At 35.4% G+C, this 19,076-nt stretch overlaps 1 protein-coding gene across 6 annotated transcripts; it reads left to right on the top strand.

Annotated features, from left to right (window-relative positions):
- Window positions 1–113: 113 nt before the first annotated feature.
- Window positions 114–17,345, top strand: LOC106793854 (TGF-beta receptor type-1). 6 transcript variants are annotated; one of them, XM_014761119.1, is made up of 9 exons: window positions 114–610; window positions 957–1,472; window positions 3,375–3,486; window positions 11,772–11,980; window positions 14,784–15,017; window positions 15,150–15,383; window positions 15,469–15,809; window positions 15,881–16,120; window positions 16,216–17,345. In XM_014761119.1, exons 2-9 carry the CDS (start codon window positions 1,388–1,390, stop codon window positions 16,336–16,338), a joined length of 1,578 nt encoding a protein of 525 aa, XP_014616605.1. In that variant the 5' UTR covers window positions 114–610; window positions 957–1,387; the 3' UTR covers window positions 16,339–17,345. The 6 variants fall into 6 exon arrangements, with proteins under 6 accessions (XP_014616605.1, XP_014616632.1, XP_014616613.1 ...); XM_014761146.1 differs by adding an exon at window positions 6,983–7,137 and having other exon boundaries at window positions 114–1,472; XM_014761127.1 differs by having other exon boundaries at window positions 114–1,472; window positions 15,153–15,383.
- The last annotated feature ends 1,731 nt before the right edge of the window (window positions 17,346–19,076 follow it).

Genomic DNA, 19,076 nt, shown 5'->3' with positions numbered 1-19,076 from the left:
AAACCTATATTTTAAAAGGAATTCATGTTGTATTCATATCGCTTATTTGCGAATGTAGTATCATTGAGCGCCGCCAGATGCCGTATGAGTAATGATAGAGTGCGTTATTGTAGCAGATAAGCAAGCAGTTCAATCGACATTAGCAAATCGCGAATCGTAGCAGGGTGATTATTGTAACGAATCGTGATAGCAGTGGCTGGGTAGAATTGCGTATGATCGGCGTGACACAACGACGACGACGGTGAAATAAGAATCTTTTCTACGAGCGAAATCTTCTAAAGAGTGTTTGTCAGTGGTTAATAGATGTATGAGAAGGAAAAGAGAAGTAGTAATATCGTGGACAAGGATAGTGGCAGAATATCGAAGTAGCGCCGAAGGAGGTGAGGAGGAGGAGGAGGAGGAGGAGAAAGAGCTTACATAGTAGCGTAACGTGCGAGGGTGAAAGAGACAGAGAGAAAACGGGTTGCGATGCGATGATCGTTCGACTTCGATTAAAAAGAACCGAGGGAAAGAAAGAGAGAACGAGAAAAGAGTGACGATAAGTCGGGTTCTTAGCTAAGAAGCAGCACACGGTTGTAAAATGGCGGCGGGACCGGCTGTGTGGCGACTGGTAAGGATTTGGTCGCTGAGCGTTGACTTCGTTTAATCTAACTAGGTCGAAAATAGAGTGATCGAGAAGGATTGTCATGATAGAAGATTAGATCCGTTAGGTAGAGAAGAAGTGGAACGGAAGGAGCGTAGGCTTGCATGATTTTCGAAGTAATTCCGCGCCGCTGATGAAAGATGCCGCATCCGTGCCGGTAGTGAATAATTGGTGGTGGCGCAAGCCGCATGCGAAAATCGCAATGTGATCCGTTTGCATCGCGAGACGAAAAGAGAAATAGACAATTAGCTTGAAGGGAAGTAAAAGGGTGCGGAGCAAAGAAATAGACATTTTTTGTGGTTTTTCTTTTCAGTCCAAGTCGTGGAATTACTGTACATTATCAACGGTATTGGAAGAACAGGAGAAGGAGTCGAGAGGTGAGAGGAGAAGGGGGAGGCAAAAGTAGGAACGTTTGACAATAGAAAGATGACAAGGTCGTCGCATTTTTCGACGTCGATGTCGAGCCGTGGTTGTTATTGCTGCTGCTGCCGCTGCTGCTACCGTTGCCGCTGCTGTCGTCGTCGCCGCCGGTGTAGTTTAACAGGAACCGCGAATGTAATCGTAAGAAAAGTTGCGGAAAGCATTGCCATTAAACAGCTCGGTGCTCGTTACGATTGAGGATTTCACTACTTCTCTTTTCCTCGAAATCGTTTTTTTCACCGTTGGAGGTGGAGAAAAAGGAAAAGGAGGAAGAGGAGGAAGAAGTGGAGACAACGGTGGAGGGGGACGAGGAGGAAGAAGAAAATGAGAGACGCGCGCGGAAGCTATTCCGCGAGTGTTCTCGCACTAGCGGTTTTTTTCTTACTTTACGTGTCATATTCTGTGGACGGTTAGTATCTCTTATTATGTTTATCGTTATGCATACATTTACACGTAGTAGCAACGTAACGTACTCGAGATATTCTTTGCTCGCATTTACGTATGTACATATGTGTGCGTCGTCTCGTGGTGTGTTTGCGCGAGCGCATATGCGTGCATACGTATACGTATATATTTACGTATGTCACACACCGAGCACCAACAAAGAGGGAAAACGCAGAACCGTGCGCGTTCGACCGTACGCGCCTTCCCGCTCTTTTCCCTCTACAGTCTATGTAAAGTGTGTAACGTTGCATAAGCAACGAGTCGGTTAGCCCGAGAATAGCCGATTCAATTTCTTCTCTTCGGAGATTCTGCGTCTGTAGAACTACTTATACAGGTTATGTATATGTATGTCCCCCGCCCCCCTCCCTTTACACACGTACTTTCCTACATTTATGTGCACTTGAAAAAATTAAGTGGGCTCGTGTGTAATATCGCTAGATACGTTTTGTTCGATCATTGCTTTTTGCATTTCACTCTTCTTTTTTATATTTATCATTCCTTATAATTAATGATAGCGATTAGCCTAATAATCGAGTGAGATAAGTTACGATATTTATTCAAGCGATTAAAATTTATATTTAATTTTTCTTCCTTTTTGATAAATAATATAACATAGTATTTGTTTTGTTGAGACATGAAGCGTGGACAGTTTTGACTGATAATCGTCGATAGAGTCGATATGCAATCTTCTCAGAAAATAATATATCACGCGAGCAATCGATTGATCTAATGTGATATACAATGAGAGGGAGAGGAGAGCGCGCGCGCGAGAAAGAGAGAGAGATGTGTCATATTCTTGTCAGTTGTGTTGTAAGTATGTCCAGTTAATCTTCTTATAACGCGTTATAAGAAATTCAAACTACGAATATGTAATATGATTATAATCGCGTCTACTATTTATTTGTTTGGGAATGTATTTGCTCTTGTAATATATATATATCCAATCCATTCATTATACGAACGATTAACGAAAATGCTCAGATTCTTCTTTTCTTCCTGTTGTATATATAATTATGCACTTAATAGATTTGCTAATAAGTTACATAATTATTTGCTGTTTAAATAGATCTCGTTAGAGAAGAATAGATATATGTTAGAAAAAATTGAATATTCATCTTGTTATCGGTTTTTCTTAACTTTGGAGCTGAAAGAGAGGGATAGAGGAAAAAAGAGAATAAAGTTCTAATAGCAGCAGATCTCGTGGGCGCGCAAAAAAATCTTTTATGGAGAATCATTGGTATATGTTGAGGCAAGGTATACTGCTTACAGAACACACGTGCATTTCTCTTTCTCTCGAATTTGCGTTGTTCACTCGAATTAACTTATTCTAGCTTACGTAGCTCAACTACGACATAACAGTTTTACTTATCTCTCAAAAGATCTACCGAATTAGACGAATTTTGATCTTCGCTTATCTCCCTTATTCACTTTTCGCTGAGGATAACTGTAACATACGAAGAAAAAATACATATCGTCTAATCTTTCTTTTTCTCAGAGGGTTTGTTATCAGTAGTGTCAGTGGAATCGCGTTTCAATCTTTTTGAAGACATTTTCTACGAGTACTAAATTAGAATAGTTAGCTTATATAAAGCAATTATCTATACACGATGTATTTAGAAGACAAGCATTGATCTATTGGATTATATTTTATTAGCTTTATTTTCTGTTTGGAACTAGCAGTCAATATTATAATAGAACGCAAGCAATAATCCTGTAAAAAGATTTATTCAACGTGAACCGATCAGGCTTCTTTCTTATAAGTCAATGATGCAGCGAGGCATCGTGTTTTGGAATATCGTTGATTATTTAGGTAGTCTTAAAGAAAATTTCGAAAATAAAAATAACTTCATGTTGTTCTTTATTTCAGGATTAAAATGTTACTGCGATATTTGCACGGATAACAATCACACGTGTGAAACCGATGGCTATTGTTTTGCCAGTACGAGCCTGGAGAATGACGTTATCACGTATGCCAGGAGGTAATGAATCTGCATATGGATATTTTTTCTTCATTCTCATTTTTTCTCACACATCGATACAGATGTCAATGGATACGTTGAACTTCAGTCATATAAATCAATAAATGCTTATCGATCGTCGATACGAGGAGGGGCATCATACACCATATGTATATCGTAATTAAGTTTTTCCAGTTTCCCGTGCGATCATTAAAAAATTTATCATAAAAGCATTATCAAAAAATTTAAATATTTTCGGAAAAAAATGTGCCTTAAAAAATTAGAAACGCAATGGTTATTTTCACGATCGTCGAGTAGTGTTTTAAGTGTATTAAATATCTAAATTTAAATAATATGAGACCTACGTTCGGTATTATATATAATAAAAGGGTTGCTTTCGTTACGATCGATTCCCCTTTCTAGGAACGTTTTAAATTCTTTTTCGGGCTAGTCGCCAAGGCACGATTAGCGACTATATTTCGGCGTAGTCGAATTATGCCTCGATAGATACGAATTATTGTTGTTGTCCGCCGCTTGTCGCGATGGTAACGTTCCGCGCCGAATTTTCATCGACTTTCATCCGACCAACGCGAAATCGTCCGTTTGTTTCTTTCGTTTCTTTCACGGTTTTAAGATATTTTAAACGATAGATACTAGATTTTATTATTTTTTTCTTTTTTTTTTCTTTTTGCATGTTGGGGGTAGCCATGAGTGATATTATCTTTTTTTAAATCTATTTGATCTATCTTCCAGAATCGTTTTCGAATCATCATATGGCTACTTATTCGATTTATATTAACAATATAACAATGGTTACATTTATTGAAAGGTTCACGAGTCTAATTTGATTAGAAATTTGTTGGAAATAAAAAGGAACGCGAGGAAGATAAGAAGAAGGAAGGAAAAATCGTAAAAGAGGGAGAAAAAGGAAAGAAAAAAAAACGAATATGGCGATCGAAAGCATGGGAGGTCGAAAGTCTGAAGATAACATGAACTCCGATTCTGCAAATGAAAAAGTCTCTTTTCTCTTTTAATCGTTACCCCTTCGTATTGATATAATAAATGATATAAAGTCTGGGAATTTTCATGCTTAGGCTAGTCGCCGAGCGTCTATGTAAAGAGTTGATCGGAAATGAATTTAGGGTTGTTTATAGTTCGGAGATATTATCGTCGAATCGTTTATCGATCCACTTCAATCGCAAACGCAGACATAGGACACGTCGATGAGAGCTTTCTAAACGTCAAGCAAACTCGAACGTCACTACCTACGAACTAGCAAACGACGCATGGACACTGGCTAAATATTTAATGCGCCAGACGGGGATAACTTGGTCTGGATCGAATCGAAAATAACGCGCGACCGAGATTATTTAATTGCGAAGAACAAGCGAGAGTCAATTTCGCGTTGATCCAATATCATCGCTGCCGCCATTCGTTTGTTAGTTCGATGGTCTCCTATGAAATAATTCAATGCAAGATATCACGTGCATATAGATCAGCCATGAATTTACTTTTTTTTTCTTTATTTTCCTTTATTTTCCTTTTAACGGCAACGATTGACCCTTAGTTCCCAGCATCGAGGACCACGATCCTTCATACAAAATGCCAAAATAGGAATCGAATGGGTATATTGCGTCTTATAGTGAATCATTTTAGATATATTAAACGTAAGATTGTAATGTTGTGAAAGGTGCCTCGATCGAGGGCATTGGTTTCCACCGGAAGACCCACGTATCTGCAATGGTAAGCCCGGCATCTATCGTTCTCGAAGCTGCTGCGATAATGATTTCTGCAACCGAAATTTACATCCGGATTTACTGTCTTCCGCTTCGCCAGAATTACGGCCAGGTATTCAATTTCTCGCGGTTTGACCAAACGATGCAGCCTGACGTGTGACGTGTACCCTCCTTTTTTCTTCCTCCCTTCTTTTGTGTGCCAATAATTCTATATATATTATCATTAAGATAAGATTGTCGCGTTATCGCAAAAGAAAATGATCATTTTATTCTTGCCACTTCGAATAGAAAAGCAAAAATAAGTAGTAAAGATACATAGACGGAAACCCTATGGAACTAACGGTGCAAAAGGCGTTAATAACAACGGCAACAATTTTTCCAGCGAGGTGAGGTGCATTCCTTACAGTTATTCCACTCGTGGATTCACGGAAACGTTATTGCGTTAAAAAAAAAAGTTCTAACAGGATGCTGCTTCTTTGACGCTGTTTACGTTTTCGTCTTTTTTTAGCGCGAAATTGAAAAATAAACAAAACGCTCTCATCGCGTGGAAATCGTGACCAATGAAGTTAGATTTTTTTTATAATGCCGCGCAGTATTTGAACAATAATGTAATATTTCAATTAACAAGAAATTTAAAATATACGTGAAAAAATTGTCCGTGCTAGTAAGAGAATGCCCTTCCTTTTGCTATATAAAACATTGCAATACTTACTACCGTGTTTATAATTTTTCTTTTTTCGTTGTTTTCTTTTCTTTTTTGAGAGAAAGAGAAAGAGACAAAGAATCTTTGACTAACCGATTCTTCTTGTGTTAGTAGTTGCACTGTGATATCGTGATTCACTCTCTGAAAGCTTTTTGGAGCGTGTTCGTTTTTTTGCCTTTCCTTTCCTTCTTCTTTTTCCTCCTTTACGAGAAAAATCATCGCGTGATTCGATGACGATCCAAACCAATTAACGTAACCACCACCACCTTACACTTTACACCTCTTTTTGGTTTGTGTTCATTGTTTTATCTATTTTTTCTTTTTTCGTTTTTTGCCTTGCCCGTGATAGAAATTGCGTGATGCGAAAATAACAAAAAACATAGAGAAACAAAGTTACTGGAAAGTTTAGCCAATCTCCGTAAACCCGGCTACCCCCGCAGTAACGTATTTTATGTATACGAAGGAGTGTTGAGTTGCACGGTATTTTTTTTCGATCTTTCTTTTCTTTCTTCGATTGCTCTTCTTCACTTTGATTTCTTTCTTTTTTTTTTATTTTCTATTTAATTTGTTTATTTCATACAACCCAACCACCAAAACCCAACCAACCTCATTTGCGTTGATCCATATATTTTCTGAACAAGTTCCTTTTGGTTATCATCGCGTTTTATTTTTCTTCCTCTACTCGAATTAACTCGATTTACATACACGCGCATTTTGGCCATGAGATAAGCTATATATTATAATGCTATCATGATCCAACTCTTTGAAAGTTCGGTGTAGTTCTTCTTTATCGATCCTTTCGGCCGCAAATGCATTTTTATGCATTTTCCAGCATAACGAGATTAATGAAATATAAAAGAAAACAAATTCAACGTTCTCGTCGGTGAAAATCTAAATAAATTTCAGATCTTTGTTAACGTTGCGTGTAATACGAACGAATTTATCGATTCTCAACGTAGTTTCGTTTGTAACGAGAACGAGAACGAGAACAAGAACTACAAGAACTAGCTAGTGTGTTCTCCCTTGTTTTTCTGGTTGATCCGTTTTTGTATGAAACTTTTGCAAAATCGGCTTGAAGGTGCGTGAACAAACAGCTGTCGTCGTCGCAGCCCGAACCGCTCATCTTCTGCATGACGAGCGACTCGCGAAATACGACCTTTGTCATCGAATGCTGCAAAGAGGATTTTTGCAATCGGGATCTGAAACCTCAGCTACACCCTCGCACCAAAGAAGGTATGATCAACCGTGGGAGCTCCGGACATAACGGAAATTCCACAGGTGGCACGGGCTTTTGCTGAGATTTTTCCTTTTTTTTTCCTCCCCTTTATTCTTTTTGTCAGCCTCGCTAATTCGTGCTATTCTAATGCTAATCTATCCTATTGTACATAGTATATTATATGAGCCGTTTATTTTGAAAGTGGCCTAACTCCATTTGTCAATTATTTCCGATTACGCATGGTTACATGTACAACTTTAAATTATCTATCAATAAAGCATTTAAGATTACTTATATTCTGAGTAAATACGGTCATTCTGGACACATACATTTTCAGAGTTAGTTGAATAACTGAGCCGTTTATTTTGAAAGTGGCCTAAGTCCATTTACATTTAAATTACTGCTACTTCAGTAGCATATTATAAACGCAATATAACAAAAGCGCTAATAATAATTTACTGTTTGTCCCCCGAGATTATTACAATATTATCGAAAAGTGTCGGAAAGGTAATAACTTTATTCTAAATGAAATGAGACAAGAAGATTTTGTATTAACAAAATTATTAGAAGACGCAATTTTTAAAAGGGTAAAAAATTCTAACGGAGAACCAATAAACTGGTTTAACATATGTTGGATGCGTTTTTTCAAAAATGAACCGTATAAAGTTTTCTATAAGACATCAATGAATGAGAACGAAAATTTTAAAGTCCACGTCGGGGTAGACCAAGAAAGTTCTAAAATATTGTATTCACATCACTGTATAAAAATATCAGACAAATTACAACCGCAAAATTCAAGGACATAATTGACTTATTACGATATATATCAGCGGAACATCACGATTTCTTTAAATCCCTTTCACATACACAAAATGTAGATGAGTAGAAAATTGTTTTGTAATTTATGTTTGTAAAAAATGTTTTAAATCGTATAATTTATGTTTTTAAAGTGTTATAAAGATATGTTAAATAAAATGAGTATTGTTTTTTTTCAATTTAAAGCATCTTAACACTAAACCTACCGACATTTCATGTATACCTATTCCTACCATGAGCGGTCAAATGACCGCTTTAAAAAGACATGTATCTTAATATTGAAAGAGATTTTTGCCAATTGGATATTAAAAAAAATATTTTTTTGGTGCTACAAAGACACCCGCACCCCGTTTTTCTATTTAGAATTTTTTATTTATTCATTTTTTGCACATTTTTTTACCAATTACAGCATTGTGTATTGCACATTGTCCACATACGTTTTTTTTACATTTTATACAAATTTTGTTAGTCTTATTGACTTTACAATATCTTATATGACAAAATTTCTGTCCACAAGAATTTGTAGCTTTATTTATTATTGTTTTTGTTGAACATTCTTTTCTTAGCTGTCTTTCCTTCTGATAGTCAGTCCCTAGCTCTTCTGCTAATTGAAATAAAAATTCTTGCTTAGATATTTCTTCACTCGTCGTTACTTTATATAAAATCCAAGCATTTATTTTGGCTAAATCTAAGATATTGAAAAATATCTGTAAAGACCATCTATGATATTTAGATTTCACACTATATTTTCTGGTCATTTGATCGGTTACATCTACACCAAATTTTGTTAAACTTTCAAAACTAACTATAAATCTCTTTCTTTTTTGTCCTCTTCGTATATTCAAAATATTCTCTTCCTCTGAACCGCTGTCAAATAAGTCACAATTATTTTCTACTATATCATTATCATTATCGGAAACATCTTGGTCATCTTCCGAACGAACCTAATCGATATTATTTATTTTTTCTAATAAATTGATATTTCTTTGAATGTCTTAATATTTTAAAGGATAAATATACAAATGATAAAGTAAAAACCAAAGCAAACCAAATATTGTAAGCTATGTTGACTTTGTTGAAACTATCACTTATACTAAGTAATAATTTTTATTATAGACTGTAAAATTTTGATGACTACTGTTTAATCGCAAGACCGTACTGTCGTATAAAGACCGCTATGCAATTGTGTTCCGTCAGTTATTGAAATACCTAAAGTAAAGAAAATTTTGATCGTATTCACAAAAAGAAAGATACCAGAGAAAAGGTTTTTCAAAAAATAAAGAATACTATTTTAGGAGCACAGTGTTTTACTCCGTCGACAAAAATAAGAAGATTATCGATAGCTACCTAGTTATCGCGTTCGGTATCATATTCGCGATTCCTAGAATTTGGAGAACCGTATTTTTGTCAGGTACTCTTACTCCAATTTGTTCTAATCGCTCAATTGTCCACATTGTAGATTCACAATTATATTGGTGACTCTTAAAACGATTTTAGGATAGCGCTTTTCGAAGAATATAGTCTTAAATAACATGAATTTTTCAAACGGTCAAATGACCGCTCGTGGTAGACAAGACATGCTATGGATTTTTTTCAAAAAGTAAAAAATAAAAAAAGTTGTAAATATTCAAAAATGGGTTGTATGTATATTTTAGGAAAAGTCAAGAAGCTACATGGTGATACAATAATGTTGTATATGAAAAATTCTAAACGAAAGTTCAAAAACGGTCATTTGACCGCGCGTGGTAGGTTTAGTGTTAAATTATGTTGAATGGACTTCGGTTCCTTCCAATTTTATAACGAATCTGGTTGTTAATTTTGAAAGTGGCCTAACTCCATTCTTGGTAAGAAAACACATATTATTCACTTAATAATTACCATTATTTTAATAGGAACTATAAATTTAACACCTTTAGATACACTTAAGCAGCATAACTCATTGGTATTCTGTATGTATATTTTTAATTGCATTGAAACACAAAACCTTAAATATATCAATTTAAGTATAAATGGACTTAGGCCACTTTCAAAATAAACGGCTCATATTATACTTGTATACGGACTTCTTACCGTATCAAACGTTCACGTGCTTCTTTTAGATCCTACTCGATGCCATATTGTTCTTTGCTAATTACGAACGATAATTACTTTTGTCCAATTTTCGATTCAATCTGTAAATATTATATACGTATAGCGTACGTAAAACTGTGACGTTCTGTGTCGTGGCTTGCAACTGTTTGTTGCGATCAATCACGATTTTCCCCCTTCAATGTTTTTATAAACTTATTTATTCGAATAATAAATGAAACGTTCGTGTTCCAATAATCGAATAAGATGTACAATAAATAGATCTTATCGTAATAACTTTACCGCAGCATATATTCACAAATTCGAGCGATTCTTAGAATTTTATTGTTAAAAAGAAATGATCCTTTAGTTCATTTTCTTTTTTTGTTTTTTTCTTTAAACATATTTGTATCGCGGATAAGGAGACCTTGCCACCTATGGAAGTTCCAGTTGCTTCGCGGTAGCTATTTCCTGCCTTATTTTACTGCTCCTATGTAAAAACTTAAAGCCATATAGCATATTTGGTAAAGTATATTTATGTATAGACGCTATACGTACAGTTACCGTATGCAAGGATATATATAATATGTACACTTATCAAGCTGAAATCGTAATTAAAAATCGTAGCATGCTATTTTATTTGATTACTTTAATATTTCTCTTATTTTTGCACTATTCTCGAAGAAAATCTTCGTTGCATCACTATAAAAAATCTCTATTTTAGGTGCGAGAAGAAGGATATCGCGACTATTTTGTACATACACGTTCTTCTTTCAGTTCTGCTCTCCATCTTTTTCTTCTCTGTTCTTTTAATTTCTTATTTCTTTCATTTCTCTATTAAATGTACATATGTGTGTATATATTTTTATCCTATTCTTCAGTGTGATGTTTAAAATAATAAGATCAAATTTTTAGGTAGAAATGGGATTAATATTGAATAAATGTTTAAAGATTCAAAGGACTCGATATTAATTTTGGTGATTTCTTTACTTTGAAAGACGGAGAAAGAAATAGTTGGTTCTTTGTATCGATGGCTATCAAAACCTTTTCTATTTTTACTACGCATGCTCTATTCCTAACCTAATTAATCCGTTTAGTACTTATCACTATTACGCTATCTATTACTTATTGATATACATATTTAAACGGCGATAATGACGTAAAGAGAATGTAATATTTTCTTGAACGTATTCGAACGCTTTTTTTGGTGCTGTCCACTCTACGATATTTTAGTTTACATTTTCGAAAGAAAAATGCAAAATAATGGTCTTGTATATATTTTTGGCATTTCATTGATCGAGACATCCTGACCACTTGTGATTTCTATGCATTCCGAATTTATCCACCATTTGAAATATCTTCTCATCTGTGAATTTGTCATGATTCGTTCTTCTTGGTTCGATTTCTCGACAAGTATTCGATGGCATTATATTTTTGCCAAATTTGTAGATTGCAAAACTTACGATAATGATTCAAAATTGACGATAATGATTTTATCAAAGAGAAGTCGAACCAAGGAGTAGTGGCGCAGCATCTTCTTTCTCTTCTTTCATTTAACCTTTTCATCTCCTTTTCTCATATAGTTATATAATACCTATGTATATATACATACACACATAGTCGCACACATAGACGCACATATAGACAACATACACATGTTATATATATATATGATATTCCGGCTAATCGTGCAGAAAACGTTGAGAACAAAAGGAGAAGAGACGTCTTTCTTAAACGGAAATATTCGTCATTGAAACATTGTTCTCAGGTGTTACAATAAGACGTACTTCTTCCCGGCGCCCAAATACTCTGTCTGGTGTACAACGAATGGCACCCTGAATGGTTTTGCCGACATCAAGTTCGTCGTTGCTTGCTGCGACCACTCCGACTTCTGCAATCGCGAGCTATGGCCCTCTTTTCCTCCTCACGAACTCGAGCCTCGACAAGGTTCTCGAAACGACAACGACCTCGGAGGAGGTACAACGAGAATCGCTGTGCGTGCTTTCCTTTCCAAGGACGATGTCTCACCTCGCAAAACGTCTTCTCCTTTTCATCCTATCTCTTTCAACTTTTATCTAAATTCTTTCTTCAAAAATGACACCTATCGATTAGAAACTATCTTAGTACAAGGAAAATTACCTTATAAAAAGTTGACGAACAAACGTTTAGTTGCTTTTTTTTTTGTTTTTTATTCATTCAACATGAATTTTCCAAATAATTTGCATTTAATTACGATAATTATTAAAAATTTGTTGTTAGAGAGAATATGAAAATTGCAAACGCGATACTTATTATCAAGTTTATGCTTCTTCTTTTTAAAACAAACCAATCAATATTGTTCTTTTATCTTCGATTTTTCAATGCCAAAGTAATTTGCATTTACGCGATTTCTCAGAACTCGGGCGGGGAAGGCTCGGAGAGAGATCAGGTTTCGTAAGACATAACATTTGGAAAGAGTACGCACGACGATGAGGGGAAAAAATAAATAAAGAAAGAAAAAAGATTCGGGCTTTTTTACCTTCGACCTTGGGTGCTTATGTGAAAGATCGTTTTGGGCGTTCATTTGCATCGTTCCATATCTCGTTCGCTCGTTTCTCGTTCTCCTTCACATCTTGCTTTTACCTAGCTGACTCCACACATCATACCTACATACACACATGTATACTTGCGTTATATGTGTCACCGTGTCGGTTGACTAATACGCGAGCTCCTTGAGATTGTTTAAGATTCATCGAGTTAAAGAACGTCTATCGATCTTTCTTTTTTATACATTTTTTTTTTTTTTTTTTTTTTTCAAAACTATCAAGGAGAACAGTAGTAAAGTTCAAACGTCTTTTCGTAGTTTTATATAAGTCGAAATGGTATGGTCGTTCTCTATTTGCTCTACGATATCTTTACTGTCTTTTTGTTAAATAACTTTTAAAATAGAAAGTAAAAAATAACAAAGAGAGAGAGACAAATTTCTGCGTTTATTGTTTTCACACACAAAATTGAAATAAAATAATGATATATTTGGAGAGTTTCGGGATGTTTCGACGGACCTGTGACTTTTGTATCGTTCACATCTGTTATTTACAACGAAAATATGTTGGCGAGATAACGCAGTGCTCATATACGTTACTGTCGGATAAGATAACGATTAAATATTTTCATGGCTTCTTTTCTCTCTTTCCTTCTCGCTTTCATTTTCTCTGCTGTATCTACGTTACAACGAAAAGTAAATACTTTGCGATAACGATTTGAAGAAAATGATTTTTGTCGAATACTACTCCTGTTTACTATTTCATGACTGTTCGAGAAAGAATGTCGAAACATACGTTGATCCAGGATTAAAAATATCTCTTTCGTCTTACGCAACCTTGTTTTCGGAATTCCTTTCAATCCTTTTTGCTTCAACTTTCAACAAGGAATAAAATCTCTACCGAATAAAATATTTTTTAGTGTTTACTAAATTAAATAGAATTAGAGAATATATAGTGGTAAGATACAAAAAGACAGTAATAAGTTCATTACGAAAAGTATATCTTTAAAAGGATCTTTTATTTTCACAAGATCTTGTGATCTTCGGTATGTCTCGCAAATTTCTAACAATTTTGTTATACTTCTTCTCCTGTTGTACTTTCTTAGGAAAAAGAAGATCCCTCTCGTGATTTGTCATTTCATGGAACAAGTTTTATGCGAATAAATGCTTTTAGACAATATTTTTTGTCATACACTCATCATCAACCAGTTGGTTTTTCATTTTACATTAATTCGAATGGGAATCATCGTATATCGTCTTACCGTTCGTATCAGAAGATCTATGTCTAATGATGGTATTGGGAGACAAAACAAAGTCGATCGATTTGGTTGAGATTTTGTCTCGAATTTGACTGTTACTACGACGAGATTCGTGATAATCGTTCTCAAGTTTTTTCTCGTTGTGTCGCATTTCACTTAACATAATCCTTGTCGTCATTAACCTCTTAATTATTTTTTTATGGTGTAACATAATAATATTAACAGCATCTGCGTGCGTTAAGAAACTACGTCTTGGTGGAAAATTGCGAAGATTTCGAGGTAAGTTTGAAGGTACAAAAGCCGAAAGTTTTATATCGGTCAATATGACGATCTTTTTTCTTCGTCAAATTCATATTTACTCTGTACAAGGAGTAAGAAAGGTATCCTAGAAATGCACGACAATCTTTTTTCTAGGTATCACAAAGGATTATTTATCAGGTAGGGAGGCTTTCGTAAACGCAACGAAATTATCAAAAAAAAAGCAGTCTTTTCTACGGGAAGATGTAAGAAAAAAATGATTGTTCTCCTTTCTTATCAATTCTATATTTTCCTTTACTTTCATTACTGAGAATGATAAGCATGTTTGGTTATAAGCAGATTCATTTATGAAATGCTATAGAGTGGATCTTTGGCTTTTGGATTTTCAGCTTGCATTTTTAGCGTGCATTGATTGCTTTTCACGTAATATTTTCTTCTGTATTATTAGGGTGAATTAAAAGTTCGTGCGTTTATTCTGTTGTTTCAGATAGTGCAATTTTTTCAAGTCAATAAAATTACTTTATATGCGAGTGAAATATTATTAATAAAAAAAGCGCACGAACCTTTAGTCCAGCTTAATATTTATCTCTTTTCATCTTGCTTTCTTTTGTTCATGTTTGATGGAACGCTTATTCGCTGAACGAATTTACCGTTTTGCCGTTCGAGAATAAAGTTTTGATCCACGGGCGATCTTTAGTAATAAATATAGGATAACAGAAAGTCATTGTCGTCTTTTTAAAAGTGTCGTTGAACGGGGATGATACGTCGTGGGTCACTTGGAAAACGGCCTTAACGATAGCAGTGCCTATAGGCTTGATCGTTCTTACCGTCATGATCATTTATCACGTACAAGTGTCTAAGAGAAGTTCAGCGAGACATTTCCCAGATGATTCGATGGAGGCACCGGACCGGCCAATCCTCGGAGGTGTCACCATTAGGGATATGTTGGAAATGACGACTAGTGGCAGTGGTTCGGGTAGGTCGAAATAAATTAAATCAGTATTTCCAAAAAATATTTCATTCGATCCCGTCTAATTAGATCCCATGTATCGTCTTAAACGTATCAAATAGATTAGAATATTTTGTCCAATGTTCCTTCTCTCCCAAGTAGGTCTGCCACTTCTGGTACAGCGGAGTATAGCGCGCCAGATTCAGCTCGTTGAGACGATCGGAAAGGGTCGTTTTGGTGAGGTCTGGCGTGGTCGTTGGAGGGGTGAGAACGTTGCCGTTAAAATCTTTAGCTCGCGAGAAGAAAGATCTTGGTTTCGAGAAGCAGAAATTTATCAGACGGTGATGTTGAGGCATGACAATATCCTTGGCTTCATCGCTGCCGATAATAAAGGTATCATCAAATTCGCTCGACTAAAGTAATATAATGACCCATTGTTTATGTGCGCGTAATCCCTATTATTCGTATTTGCTTCTAGACAACGGTACGTGGACGCAATTGTGGTTGATCACAGATTATCACGAGAAAGGCTCGCTTTTCGATTACCTAAATAGATCGACTGTAGATACGAATGGTATGATTAGAATGGCCTTGTCGATCGCCACTGGTCTGGCGCATCTTCACATGGAAATTGTTGGTACCCAAGGTAAACCAGCTATCGCTCATAGAGATCTCAAATCGAAGAACATTCTCGTTAAGACGAATGGTACATGCGCGATTGGCGATCTTGGATTAGCTGTTAGACATGACGTAATCACAGATACCGTTGATATACAATTAAATAACAGGGTTGGAACTAAACGTTACATGGCACCTGAGGTAATAAACACGTCACCTGTCTTTCTATATATATACCGTATTCAACGCACATTTTTTTTTGCTTTTCTTAGGTCTTGGAAGAGACGATAAATATGAATCACTTTGATTCGTTCAAAAGAGCAGACGTCTATGCCCTCGGTTTGATCCTTTGGGAAATTGCAAGACGTTGTAACGTTGGTGGAATTCACGACGATTATCAGCTGCCCTTTTATGATTTGGTGCCTTCCGACCCTACGATTGAGGAAATGCGTAAGGTTGTCTGTACGGACAGACAGAGGCCCTCCATACCAAATCGATGGCAGTCGATCGAGGTTAGTTGATCAAATTTTACCTCGATAATTATAAAATACGTATTTGTTTAGACAATATTAAGTAATCTTACGAATCTTTAACAAATTGTTTCAAGGCTCTACAAGTGATGTCAAAAGTAATGAAAGAATGTTGGTACCAAAATGCCGCGGCAAGACTAACTGCGCTCAGAATTAAAAAGTCTTTGGCCAACTATGGCGCTATGGAGGATCTGAAATAGAGTGTTAAGAAGATCAGGAGGGACCATTCCAAAAGTGTCAGTGTTGTAATGCTTCGCAAATAATAGGAAAATGCGATCGTAAGTTAAATGCAAAATTGTATTCCAGAAGAGTATAGAGAATGGATTTTTTAAGCCGAAAATATATATAAATCATTTTATTTATGGCTTTCATCTTTCTTTTTTTTTTTGTTTTTTGGAAAGCATGCCAAATTCAATCGAGAAGTAATGATTTTTGTTTACGATTAGTTACATACTTTTCAAACAAATTGGGGAACATTTCTTAATTCGAGAACTTCGTGGTTCTTTATTATTATTAACCCTTTGCACTCGAGGGCTCCGGAGCGGAGTCATTTAAAATTTGTCTTCAAACTCGAGGACTCCGCTACGGAGACAATGCAAATAATTTTCAGTTTTTAGCCCTTTGCAGTCGAGACGTGACTCTCGCTCACCACATGATTTAATGCCGCAACTCGAGAGGTGACTCTTGCTCACCATTTTGTATGGTGCAGAAATTCGATGCGCGGTTATAACTATTTATCACTTTTTACCATTCCTAAACACTACGTATATAATTTTACAAAGACCCTTTCAAATTACGTAAGATTTTCTTATCTGAGATTAGTGCAATATAATTAAACGGACTGCATTTTCCGCATCAGTTCGAACTTGACAGCCTTGGCAGAAGGAAAAGAAAAATTGATGTTTCTGATCCTCAATACCATAGAAATTATTAATGAAATAAGCTCCAGTGAAGATGAGTTTGATTTAGAGTTGTTAACCAGTTAAGTATGTTTGACGACTATATCCGTCATGGAAGAATGGCAGAATTTTGTGTATAGATAATTTGAGTTGGATTTCTAACTTCCTGAGAGCTAACTCGTAAGCACTGCAGTAACACTGGATCTTTGATTATCCCGATTTTCATCTTGACGTGTCATAACCCAAAAAACAAAGTATATTAGATTCTTCATCTGCGATGATGTCCGCGATGTCTAACCAAAGAAAAATATCTGATTTTTTTTAAGTTTTTCGTTAATTATGTGTAAATATAGCTTTACGTTGATCCATTGTTTAAATATTACTTATAAATTCATTCATTTTCTAAAATAAAGTCGTCTTTTTGACCCAATATTTCAACAGCGCCACTTACTCTGTGTTTGACGACTATATCCGTTATCGCGACACACACTGGGGCGCACTTTGCAAAATAATCGACACAGTTAACTGGTTAAACGAGGAAATTACAGCTATACAAACAGAGAGCTTGACGATAGACAAAACACGAGCAGTGGTGATGATAGCGATGAAGTAAGTGTAAGAAGACGAAAGATCCGACAGTTTTGAATGAATTTGTTATACAGAATCGGAAGAAATCAAATCGGGCCTTGATCGTTTGGTTTGGTAATTGATTGGAGATTTTCGTCGGACACGCGCTTGAGCTTCGACTTCAACCTACGATTCCGAAAACATCCGCCTAAATAAAAAGCTGCATAACATTCTAACAGGAGTTAGTAAGGATTGCAAAGTCTGCTCTCAAAGAAAATAACCCCGTCAAAAGTCATTAAACGATATACTATTGTAATACTTGTTCCGACAAACCGGACATGCATCTCAGCAATTGTTACATGAAATATCATTCAAAACAAAATTACAAAAACTAATGTTTCAGAAATTATCTTCGTAAAGATGTAAAGATACATAAAATATCATAATATAAAAGTTTTATGCTTTAATTAATATGTGCACCTATTTTATGTTAGAGGAAAGAAATTCACCAAAGGCGCGAGTTGCTGGATAGTAGTCCGCGCGGAAACAGTCTCGAGTGCAAAGGGTTAATATAAGAACAAAAACAAATCGTAAAAACAAGTTGTAGGATGTTTCTCTGTTGGTGACGAATGACGAATGCGTATATCATTTTAACTTACATGTGAATATGATCTTTTCATCAAAATCGCTTCGAGTTGCTGGTAATATGAATGAAAAGAAATTTCGAGTGTAAAGGGTTAATATTATTATTTTTCATTTATCGGAACACAACAACAAAGCTAAAGTCAATCGAAAAGCTTGAAAAATGCTTTTGGTTAATCGCAGTATAATCTATGTTACATTACTGCTGTATATTTATTATAATACTATTAAGATAAACTACATAAATTTATCCTGTAGTAACGTTTATGGATTATTATTAAGCGATAATTATAAGTTTATATGTCAGTTCGTATACGCGTGCGTAGGGGATTACTCGACTGTGATGTCGATTAACCACAAATGGTATTCCCAATATGAATAAAGATAACGCAGCGCGAGGCATCTAACTTGATTACTTCGAATAACTTTCAAATTATACACGAAATAAAAAATCACTTCTACAGAAGTTACGTGATATCAAATATTTCTGTATAAATAATTGTTTGTTTAATGTACGATTTTAGAAGTTATTCGAGTTAAGCAAGTTGGATGCCTTACGTTGTATATTAAAACTGATTTTTTTAATCGAATTTCTTTAATCGAATGTGTTCTATCCATGGAGATTAAGGAACAAATCAGAATATTTTGTTTATCGAACACATTTTTATTTATTTCAAGATGTTCTAGATAGTGTTTCTATTTTTAAATACTTCCTTTATATATTCATAAAATGAAACTTATCGTCGATATTTTAACAAGTGCGAGCAGAAACCAAACTTCTCGAGAGCATGTACCGTACAACGTGTGTTACAAGAGAAATGCATATACGC

This window comes from Polistes canadensis, unplaced genomic scaffold (assembly GCF_001313835.1).
Source record: "Polistes canadensis isolate GaletaPanama2010 unplaced genomic scaffold, ASM131383v1 scaffold_1, whole genome shotgun sequence".
Taxonomy (NCBI): Eukaryota; Metazoa; Arthropoda; class Insecta; order Hymenoptera; family Vespidae; genus Polistes; species Polistes canadensis.
This window is presented reverse-complemented; position numbering and strand designations above follow the sequence as displayed.

Coding starts and splice junctions, on each gene's coding strand:
- LOC106793854 (XM_014761119.1), top strand. CDS start 1,388: ATGAGAGACGCGCGCGGAAGCTATTCCGCGAGTGTTCTCGCACTAGCG. Junction 1,473..3,374: donor CGTGTCATATTCTGTGGACG/GTTAGTATCTCT, acceptor TCTTTATTTCAG/GATTAAAATGTTACTGCGAT. Junction 15,810..15,880: donor AACGTTACATGGCACCTGAG/GTAATAAACACG, acceptor TGCTTTTCTTAG/GTCTTGGAAGAGACGATAAA.